General features: G+C 42.6%; 1 protein-coding gene across 1 annotated transcript; it reads left to right on the top strand.

Annotated features, from left to right (window-relative positions):
* The first annotated feature begins 4,460 nt into the window (after window positions 1-4,460).
* Window positions 4,461-8,635, top strand: ppp1r15b (protein phosphatase 1, regulatory subunit 15B). The gene is made up of 3 exons (XM_053427369.1): window positions 4,461-4,883; window positions 5,857-7,178; window positions 7,998-8,635. The coding sequence occupies exons 1-3, from the start codon at window positions 4,721-4,723 to the stop codon at window positions 8,205-8,207; spliced, it is 1,695 nt and encodes a 564-aa protein (XP_053283344.1). The 5' UTR covers window positions 4,461-4,720; the 3' UTR covers window positions 8,208-8,635.
* The last annotated feature ends 3,505 nt before the right edge of the window (window positions 8,636-12,140 follow it).

The following is a 12,140-nucleotide window of genomic DNA, read 5'->3' as shown; positions in this document are numbered from 1 at the left end:
TTTATCATGACGTGACACATGCAATGTAAAACAATACAGTAACGTCACACCATCATCCTCTAACCCCGGGACGCACCGGAGGTAGAAGCGCCGCGAAAAGCGGTCCGCCTCCTTTCCTCGCCCATGATAAATATTTGGGCTGCACAGGCAGCGTAGAGCCGTGAAGAACCGGGAAGCGCCGTGGCCACACACACAAGCACAAGCACATAATCTCCTGTGGGGGTCGGCGGCTACAGGCTTGCGTAGGTCAGTCACCTGTGAACAGTGTTGGGCATGAAGGCGTTCAAAAGAACCCGTTCGTTGAACTCGTTCGTTTTTATGAGAACGATGAACTGAACGCAACTCAATGACAAATAATGGTGAACACGTTCATAATATGAAGACCACCATCATATACCTTGTCAGGCGTGTTGGTTTATCCTAAATAAGAGATGAGCCGGACTGGTCCAATTTAAGTATTTATTGAGACACAATGAAAGTTGAACAACATGGACAATTATCACAGCCTAGGCCAAATCAGTTAGCAATAGGTAGTTAATAATGGCCCCGAACAAAAGGGGTTTGATATAATTATAACAGTAGATTTAATATGATTGGTTATAAAAGATTGGAGGGGAGTAACCGCAAATCAATTTGGTTCTCTCTTATTGGTCCACGGCTGTAGTCCCCCGCCTCTTGTCAAGGAATCCAGGAAGTGACAAGAAGCCACTCTCCGTGACGCTACTACTACTCTGATAGTTGCTAAGCAGAATGTTCTCTTCATGAAAGGCCTTGACACAGCTGATGCCATGTGGGCCATTGGAGAAAGGAATATGATGTTCCTGCTATATCCAAACAGTGTCCTGTTGATGTAAACATTAGGATCCTCGAAACAAAAACAACGAAACAAAACAATCTCAACAAAGTCACTCTGTCCGACCTCCAGAACTTATCAGACAGCTGCATGAAATATGTGTGATGTGAATGAATCTAAGGGAATAATGGTTTAATACCAAAAGTTAGAATTCAGAACAATTATAAGATTAATTATTAACACTATGCAGCAAGGGTTATTTATAAATAATTTGTATAAAGGCCTTATATCTGGCCCAACCTGCTCAAGGCCCCCCCTCCTGCCTTTATTGCAAATAGTACAGTCAGACCCACACAACAGCTAAAATATTGAATTCCTAACAACCCCCAAACCAGTACATTGAATGGGTTACATTCAACAACAAGCGGAGAAAGCAGAATCACGGGCTGACCTGAGAAATGCGCGTCCGGTGTGAGCAGCCGGGCGCTTCACTTTCCACCTTAAAACTATGAAATGAACTGAACTATGAACTAGTTCAGAATTTAAATGCGGAACTATGAACGTGAACTATTCATGTTTACTTGTATGAACTGAACTTTGAACTAGTTCATGAGGTGTGTGAACATGCACAACACTGCCTGTGAAGACCAGCATCATTTACCCCTGAACCAGCGCGGAGAAATGCGCTCCCTGGGCCACAGGGATGAGCCAGACCCACGCCACTACGCTGCCATGGGTGGAGCCAGGACACCAGTGGACACAGGAGGTGGGTCCGAACTCATGGGTGGGGATAGGAAATCGTTTAATCTGAATCAAAGTGATGGACTGAGAGAGGTATAAAAATGTCACACTATTTGATTTATTAGGGCCGAGCACTGACAGACAGTGAGGCACTATTGAAATTGTAATTATTATTATTATTATTTTGAGGGCTAATAATGCTCAAATTGTTACCAAAATTTTCAGAAAAGTAGAAAGTGGTGAAAATTTATGTATTCTAGAGGAATTTTCAATGGGCTTGGTAAAAATGGCTCAACGGTGCCCCTCGAGACCCTCATGGGAATGAGCAGGTAATCCAGTCCTTAATGTTAATGTAACTGCTAAAATTTGGCAGGTTGTCGTGTTGGCAGGACTTCAACCACCTGTTCATTGTGCAGATCGCGCAGAGCGCAGAGAGCGCAGAGAGCGCAGAGCGCACAGAGCGCATTGTGCAGAGCGCGCAGAGAGCGCGCAGACCACAGAGCGCACAGGAGATCACTTACAAGAAATGAAGAAACTTTCCAAATAATATCCCAGAGTGGAGGCAAGGATCCACTGATGTGAGGGAATCCGTCCGATGCTCTAAATGGATAAATACTGCCGTGACACCGGTGCGGGGTTCTGCACGATGTGTGTATGCGAATGGAAGGATGAGGAGGAAGCGAGGGTTCAGCGATTTCTGATCTCACACATTGTGTTATCCACAGCAGCAGCGGCATAGTATCAGTGTATTTTCTTTATTAGTGACATCACTGCTGTCCCATAAAGTCGCTCTTCACCTCCACCTCACTAACAAACACCTCGATGTTATGTTATATGGTACGATGTTATGTTATATGTTATGTTACATAGTATGTTACTTTTCTACCCTCTGAACAGTCACCATGTACATTCTGCTCCCCCACTCATACAAATACACTTACTTCACATATATTCATTTATTTAATATTCCCCCATCCTTCACCCTGTAAACTGCTGCATCACTTGACTATGTTATATGTTACGATGTTATGTTATATGTTATGTTACATAGTATGTTATTTTTCTATTTTGTAAAGTCGTCTACTGCGTTTTTGCCTGCCATGTCACAATAATTTCACTGCTCCGATGACGCTGTCATTGGTGCATGTGAAAATAAACTTTGATTTGATTTGATTTGATTTGATTTGATGTCAGTGTCAGAAAGTTTCCCTTCCTCTTCACATCGCTTGATGCCGTGCCTCCGTCAGGACTCACGGTGGAAACACATTGGTCAGCTTCATAATTTAATATTCGTGACGTGCTTTGCATTGACCATTTATAGTAGAAATTGGGCGTGTGGAGGGCAGATTTGGAGTTCAGGTTTTGCGTGCGCAGGGTTTTATAAATCAGAATTAGCTTTGGCGTTTTCCATTTCCTGCTTTTGGGCGTATGCACACTTTTAGTAAGAATCGTACGCACTCTTTTATAAATCCGACCCCAGGAGCGGTTGAATGTGTGTGTATGTGTGTGTGCGCGCGCTCCCAGATAGCGGTTGTTCACACAGGCCCGGGGGCTCCGGGATGAATGGGCCCGAGCACATGCATTTTGAAGCGTGGCATGCGTTTTGCGCACTGTGGCAAGGACAAACGCTTCACTTCCTGCATCCAACCTGAAATGTTGATCCTTGCCTGCTTATTGCTCATTACGGTCCACGCTATCAATTGCACATCACACTGTGAAAATTGTAAATCGATGGTAGTTGTAAAACAAAGCTTACTTTCGGTTGCCATTAGTTGGCCCCATCCCTTTGATTACATACAGACTAATAGATCTGTTCAAGTAGGGGCTCTGGTGTAGCGTGAGCAATTTTGTATCAATCGGACAATGTTACAACAACTTAATTATCAAACTGATCAATAGGTGGCCCTATGGCAATGCATTAATATTAATATATGGAGCTGTTAAGGTCAGGATTGTGATTATAGGTCAGCCTTTGGAGGCCGGTTGGATAATGCAGAGTGGATTTACAGAGTACCTCCTGTTTCATGGCGAATCCTTGGGTGGCGCTATGACACTCCGGAATTACACTGGAGTTATATAAAGGATGAACCTTCGCCGCACCTCAATGGGAACCCGTCAGTTAAACAAACAGCAATTATAAAAGTTATAAACAGTGTGAACTCTATCAACTATAGCTCTTAAAGGGGACATATTATGAAAATCCCACTTTTTTAGTGCTTCTACACGTTAATTTGGGTATCTGGCATGTCTACCGTCCCAAAAACTCAAACAGGTCAATCTGAGGAGGGCTATTTTAGACAGGGTAAAAAGGGTGCTGTTTTAAATGATCATTCTGGTATTTTGACCAAAATATGTTACAGACATTTCATTAAGTCCCCAAGGAACCATATCAACTGTGGTAAAATGGGCATACGATGGGTCCTTTAAACTCTACTCATACAGTATTTCATCTCAGTTTTCAAACTGAAAACGTCTTATCAGTTTGAGGGGACATTTCACTGCACACAACTCAAAATGTTTGTGCCTAAATCGGGTTTTAAATGTAATATTGATGTTGATTAAATGATTTTCAATAAAAAATAATGATGGCACAGTCAAATTGAAAGTACATCATTTGGTATCAATTTAAATAGAGTCCCAGGACAAATACTCAATTAATGTATCATTATGTAAATAAAAGATCAATTTTTATGAATTAATTTTGATAAATTAACGCGAGGATAGAAAGCGAGGCTGTAAAGTGAAAACACTGAAAGTGTTTTCCTGGTTGCGGAACATAAAGTGAGCCGGGGAAGTTACGGGCACTTTCCATGCGTCATACGTAATACGTAATTTGAGGGCGGCACCGTTGCTGAATGACAGCTTCTGCGTCCAATCACAGTTCAGCATAACTTCAGGTTTGTATATTTAAGAGGAAGTTGCAGCATCGAGTCATTTCCAGCTTCTACACCGACGATAACACAACAGACAAACATGGAGACATCACAGGACAACAACTGACGGAGCAAAGCGACAACATGTCTCGGACTCACCGGAAAATGAATCGACAGCTACTCGACGTCTCTCTGTCACCGACAAGTTCTCAACATCTACTAGTTTTTGACGAGGAATACCAGAATACGTGAGGGTTTAACCGCCACAGGCCAAGAAGAAGAAGAGGAAGTGGAGGAGAGAGAAGAAGGAAAAATGTCTCCGACTGTCGGTGTCGAACAGGCTCCACAACAAGCGGCCATGGAGAGATTCGGTAGCGGAGGGATGGCGCTGCTGCCTTGGACCAAACAGATATTCACCGTGATGTGGGAACAGCTTCGGCTGCTGCTGCAGGTCATTTACTGCACCTTCATGTCCGGTGAGAACAAACCAGCTGCTTTGTAGCGTTAGTTTAACTTGTCAAGTTTATAATGTTTGGTATATGTTTGGTTTATGATGTTTGGTTTAATACGTTAAGTTTAATACGTTAAGTTGAAGATGTTCAGATCACTGTGGTGAAGTCCAACCGTTGTGATTCGTCACTAGAAAGACTGACAGTTCGGTCACTCTCCTGTTTACTGAAATATAGCAGCGCATATATAGCAGCGCATATAAAAACAAACACTTGTTATGTCCTTAGTGACCACTTGTCTATATTTAGACAGGTGGAATGAGAGGGTAAGTGAGGAAACATGTAGAATATCTAAACGAATCGAGCCGTTAACACAAATCAAGCAAACACGCTAAAATGTTATGATTTCTAATACTAATATAGAAATTATTGTTAGATTATTTGTTGTTTTGTCTTTGTTTCTTTATTTACTCACTAGCCTAAGCTTCAACTAGTTAAATTAATTCTGCGTATAAAGGATGGGCGTATTAGTCCTTAATACCTTTTTGTCTTGTAGCGGATTTCTCATGTAAATTGATGACGAGGAACAAAATAAACCGATTGAAAAAATGAATGAATTGATGTTTGCCATCTGTAGATATTATTTTAAACAAAACATAGGATTTTTATTTGCTTATCTACAATAAGGATTAAGTAAAGATGCAAAATCATTTTCTAAAGGGGGCGGTGTGGCCTAGGTGGTAGAGTGTTGGTTCTTCAACAAGAAGGTTGCCGGTTCAAATCCCACTCTTCCTCATCTGCATGCCGAAGTGTTCTTGGCAAGATACTGAACCCCCTAAATGTTCCCTCATAAATGTTGAGTGTAATAATTGTAAGTCGCTTCGAACAAAAGCGTCAGCCAAATGACATGTAATGTAAACGTAGTTGGTCTCAAGAAGGTTATTACTTCTGTGTGTGTGACTTATTTCCTCATTTTCACACTTTCTTCTTGTTTTTCCAGTTTTTCAATTGTTCAGGTTCGAGGTCCACGTGAGAATCACAGATGAGACCGGTCAGCACATCCAGCACATGAGCACGACGGCCAATCCAACAGAATCCTTCCTGTTCTCCTCATTGTTTGACGGAGACAACGGAGTCATGGTCGGTGGCTCAAATCCCCTCTCTGAGTTCTGCTCGGATGTTGGTGACCCCTTTGCAGGGAAGTCCACTGCTGAGGTCCTAATGTCCAGTCTGTGCGCTGACGACCTGTGCTGCGGCCTCGTGGATGACTTTGTGTCCAGAACGACCGGGAAAGAAGAGGGCATCTTTCTGGGCTTTGCCGGCGACTGGAACGTCTTTGTGTCGAGCAGCGACAGCTCCAGTTCAAACGAAGCCTGTCATAGAAATCGTAAGAATTTCTTCAGGCAGGATCTTTCAAAAACAAAAAGATCCGTCAAACAGGAGACTTCAGAAGAGGACAGGAGCTCAGGCTGCAGTAGTGAGGAAGACCAGAACATAGTAGAATTTGACAGTGAGGAAAGTAAGGCCCTTTGGGAGTCTCTGTCAAAATCGAGTGATCCTTACAATCCCTTATTTTTCTCTGCGTGCATTTCAACAAACACAGGCATGGGGAAAAGTAAAACCCAAGCGAGAGACATTAGCGAAACTGACATCATGTCAGTGAGCAAGACCAGCGAGAAGACGCTGGGGCCTCTAGGACTGAAGTTTTGGGCCAGTCGCTCTGACAGCGAGAGCAGTTGGGCCAGTTCAGACGATTCGAGCCCTGATGTGGACAAAGAGGAGAGTGAGAGGCTCTGGGAGTTCTTCAGCAGTCCTGCAGACCCCTACAATCCCATGTGCTTTACTGCGTGCACAGTAGGCAACACATGTCTTCAAACCACCTCCACCACAGTCACTAAAGTACAGGCCTCCCTTCCTGCACCCCCCTCCAGGTCAGACACCGATGAGGAGAGCAGCCTTCCTCCTTCATCTGAGGAGGATGAAGATGAGCAGCTTTGGAAATCTCTCTGCAAGAAGGATGATCCGTTCCACCCTCTTAACTTTCAGGCTTGCCTCCAGAGCTCAACAGCCACAGCACTCCAGTCTGAGGAAGATCCAGATGCACGTGAAGTCCACCACATAAAAAAATCACCCACGAAGAGCAAGAAATGTAAAAAAGACTCCAAAACACTCAGAAGATCCAGCAGCAAGCCCTCTCCACCAGCCAGGCTGTTAAAGCATCCCCCCCACCAAGACAGAACACTGGTGCCATGGAAAAGACCTGGACAAACCCACCAGTCCCCTCCAGAGGAGAGAAAGGAAAGCAACGCCTCCACCAAAAAGGTGATGAACTAATAATAACTCATAGCTACACTCTCAGACAGGATTAGATGAAGCATGAGTAAAAATATGCTTCAAAGCTTTTAAATAGGCTTTACAAGACAAATTTGTAACATTTTACACAACTCTATTCTGCCGTAAACTAAAAAAGCTGAAATTCAAACGTAGGACTGTTTCAAATGTGGGTTTTAGGGTATCAAGGGAAATTAAATTTCTACAATGTTTTTGATAGAGTTTTTTCCTTCAGTTTCATTTGTTGAAGTGTAGATAAAGAAGAGGATGTGACTCTTCATTTGAAGTTGATACATTAATATATTCAGGGAGTGTCTTCTGCTGACTGAAACCCCTTTTTGAGACTGAAAGTCAGAGATAAGAGCTCATTCCTCTCGTCAGCCAACTCACACTGTACTGTTCAGTGTGTTAAGCCGAGTTAATGATTATAGTCGTCATGACTATTAAGTCGGTCATGTGTCTCAAAAGAGTCAGCAGAGACCAAAGTAGTTGCAGCAGGATTACATTGTCATTTTCAAACTACCTAAATTATTACATCAGACATCCTGAGGCAGAAAAACATCACTGAAACCAAGTCTGTCTGAGAAATGTCAGTGCTGGAAAGTAACTGCTCCCTCTTTTTTTCATTTTTAGTTTAAGACTTATGGTGATAACCAATTTTTAATGTCTTTCGTTGACATTTAATTATCTCTTAACTTACATTGGCAGCTGATAATAAACTCAAAAGAAGCCTACATCACATGACCTCATCTGGATAATTTCAGCCATGTTTATTCATTATTTTTGGTCTACTTTTCTTCTGGATTTCAGGTGCGATTTTCTCCTCTGGTCCAAGTCCATGTGGTGCGGACCTGGCTGTTTGCTCGCCAGGCGTCTCGTAAAGGACCCTGGGAGGAAATGGCTCGAGACCGGGACCGCTTCCAGAGGCGGATCCAGGAAACGGATCGGGACATCAGCCACTGCCTCACTCTGCCCCACAGAGAGAAGATGAGGGCGTACCTGGACGGTGCCTTAAAATAGATAAATAATTCTTCAGCATTGAATGTTTTATTTCATTTTCTTGGATGAGAACTCGTGATTGGTTGCAATGCAACAGTGATTTTGATTTCGGCCAATTAGAAATTTAATGTTAGGCCAACGTCAATGTTCGGTGTCGTGTTGAACAACTTTGTACCTCAAAAGGTTTTTTCTACATTGTGTGACTGTTGCACTGACGGACACGTTCTCATATTAACATCAACATTAATGTGTGGAATGTTGTTTTTGTACGCCTTATACTCTGACCTAGTAATGTAACTTATGTATTTATGCCCTATGGAGCTTGTCTTTGATTTTATGACAGTGTAACTATTTGTAGGTGTTTTTATGTGACATCAAACCACAGTGGTGAGTCTAGAAGGTGAAAGTAGATGATGATAATATCATTAAAAAGAGGTTTGCGGCACCAATTGTTTTTGAACTGTTTTATTTAAGCAACTGTAACTATCGAGCTGAAGATTTGAAAAAAGAGTTATGTCGTATGCATCCATTTTTAGTCATAACTAAAGATAGACGATATTTGAATTGAGATATTGTCTTTTCTCCAGGCAACATCCACTGAATAATGCAAAAGCCCTTTCCACTCGGCCAGTACAGGCTTTGTTTGGTCCACTGCGCCTGTATACAAACTATCGAAGACCTTACAACTTCCTTTTGCTCATTCAGCGCTCTGCTAGGAAGCTCACTAGCCACATTAACTTCGTAGAGAAAGTTTTTGCTAACCAGGGAAGAGTTTTAAAGCATTTGATCAAAGGCATAAATACAAAATCTCATTCCTAAAAGCAGGGTTCTTACTCAAACCAAATGATTCCCTATTCAATATCTTGTTCATTTGCTTTTTTTATATTATGAGCATAAAGTAGACATAGAAAACAAGACCCCAGAAATGTTGAAACAGCAATACAGGGTCAAATGAGTCAGTGGTTGGATTTAGTCCAAGTGATAGTTCATAAGTATGCTTATTTGTGAGATTTATTTACAAAAAGCTGAGACAAATTCAAATCAAGTGTGTTAGAGTTTACTTTTTCAAATGATGCAAACATGTTTCTGTTGTAGAAGTCTATGAGGAGGCTCCCAGTGCAGCAGACTCAGGTGGAACCCACCTTCTCCATACAATAGTCAAGGGAGGTGAGGAAATAAAGTGGAAGTTACACAACACGAGGGAGAACCTTGAACCAGCAATGAAGTTATATCAGTTTAACCTGTCACCTAGTTCAGACACACCCAGTCTGGGTGTTAGGTTTCCTGACCGAGCAACCAGAGAACACAATGATCTCCGTGACTGTCACTTGTGTTGAGGCTGAAGTACATCATGCTTCATTAGTGTGCGTCCGAAACACGGTCCAGTCAGCTCTGATTTGATGATTCCTACTTTAAAGACGTCTAGAAAATCTAAAAACTGAGATTATTTGACCCGAAACTAATTCGTTTTCATCTTTCTGAATTAGACCTCTGTTCCAACATCATTTATGAGGCTGTTTCCAACCTGTAGTTACGTCTTGTCTTCACACTGAGATGTTGTCATTTGTGCTGTGGAAATAAAAACAATATTTTTAACCTCATCTGGAAAAAGGTTCAGTTCTCCGTCAAACATAATCAAACCAAACTACAAATCATCATGGCGATGTGATTTGATTATGTGTACAAAATACTTAAGACCAAGTGTAATGTGTGCAGCAGTTGGATATTATTCAACAGAGACAAAGGTGGATTTTAGCTTGGATATTTCAGGGCTCCTTCATCGCTTCATCGCCCCCTTCTCATGTAACTACTCTCTCTCTCTCTCTCTCTCTCTCTCTCTCTCTCTCGCTCTCTCTCACACACAGAGTTATAATTTCCCTGGGGGCTGTGAGTCTCCATGCAGACTGAGTGCTGCCATAAGACGAGGGTTAAAAACACCAAGTATGATGAAATGACTGCCCTGAGGGATGGAATCAATTAGCAGGTCTCCACTGCCCCCCCCCCCCCCCCCCCCCCCCCCTCACACAAAGAGCATGGTGCAAAGGTGAGCAATCATTGACACTTGCTGTGTCAACCGAGCGGTGGGTCTTCTGCTCATGTCGTCCCACCTTCCCTCCCTCCCCCGTGTTGCTCATGTTATTGATCTCATGCTGCTCTTGCCCAATAAGATTAAACTCAGGTTCTTTGGTGAGGTTAATTGCTCCAAATGAAACCAAAACAAAACGCAAAAGAAAATGCATCATTGTTAGTTTTTTTTAATACATACTCAGTTAGAGGGTCTCGTGCTGCACTTGTTGTGAGAACCTGGTAATCTGATGCCTTGGTGTTCAGAGCTTTACTTGCATCATAAACATGTTGTTTACAGCAAACACAGAAGTGTGTTTCTCCATGATGCAAGCCGAAGGAATTGTTTGTCATGAGCGTAGATGTTCCAACGGCTTTCTAAGACCTGATGACATTGGCTGTGTGCTGAGCTGAGAATTGGAAAAACACTCACTTTGTGTGTGTTATGTGAGAGGTCAGAGTGGTGGGGGATGTTTGTCCATCTAATCTCTCCCAGCCTGACATCCCTGTTTGTGATGGTACAGTTGATGTAAACACTACATGGTGCTTTAATCCATAGTTAAATCCCAGTGAGCGAGCAGCTTCAAGTCCTGCTCAAGGACACTTCAGCAAAGATGCATGTGGCTATTGGAAGTGGTTGAACCTGTGAATTCCCACCTGGCGCTTGAACGCACCACCCTCTCATGTGTTATTGCATCCACTTTCCCCTTTTCTTCTCCTCCACTGGAACCCACTCCTCTCTCCTCTCTTTGTCTCCATCTTCCTCCTCCTCCTCCTCTCCCAGCATCATTAGCTTTGTGGTCTGGACGACCCCGTCTCCAAGCAACCGGCAGGAGTGGCTTGGAATTGAAAGGATTGCAGGTGATTGCAGCAGCAGCGGAAACAGCAACGCACACACACACACAGACACACACACAGACACACACACACACACACAGACACACACACACACATACACACACACACACACACACAGACGGCTGCCCCTCTCACTATGGCTGCCAGAGAGGGGTATCTCTTGGGTCACAATTAGCTGATGATGCAACCCACCAGCAGCTATTGTGTCTGAGGCCAGCTCATAGAGACAGACTGCATGTAACACAGAGGCAAAGAAATACTCTTTCTGTGTATTGTCCAGTGTATCGTAGGCAGGCTACTTGTCCTATGTATTTCATTCACAGTTTGTGAATAAACAACACAAGGCATATCCCCTTGACACTGAGTTGCACACTCGCACGCAAAATCCTCTCATCATTTATCCTTAATTTGAGTCGTGCTCCTACTTCCCAAAAGTTGTTATGATTTTAACGTGAATATTTCATTTATATTTACCTGGTGTTGCTTGTTGATTATCTTCAAAGTCCCTTTAAGCCGCTCAAGATGCCAAAAATAACAAGTGGTTTAGTTTCACTTTAATAGGATGAATAAAAACACCAGTTTATGTCAACCCACTATAATTATCATCCTGAGTCATTATTATCCAAAACATGCAATCCATGTGATAAGTATGTATGAGGAGTATCGTTGTAGGTGTGGTAAACACTAATTATTTTTTCTGACACTAAACACAGTGTACTCACTATGTTTAGTGTCTGTTTGTCAGAAGGGTTTGAGTTGGTGTAATGTTACAGTAGAGCCACAGGGGGACACACCTCTCCTCTGGTGCATGATACCATGCACTTACACAAACACACATACACAAACACACACACACACACAGTTCCATGATCATGTGAATCTCTTTATTTCCTCGCTATCAAACTAGAAGTACATGGGGTTTCTGTCATTCAAATGAAACATGTTAAAATGCCCATTACATTCAACAGTATTATCAGCAGAAATATACAGATCTCAGGTTTTCTATATTTGTTTCACACTGTCACAGCATGA

The sequence above is a fragment of the Pleuronectes platessa genome, chromosome 7, assembly GCF_947347685.1.
Source record: "Pleuronectes platessa chromosome 7, fPlePla1.1, whole genome shotgun sequence".
Classification (NCBI taxonomy): Eukaryota; Metazoa; Chordata; class Actinopteri; order Pleuronectiformes; family Pleuronectidae; genus Pleuronectes; species Pleuronectes platessa.
This window is presented reverse-complemented; position numbering and strand designations above follow the sequence as displayed.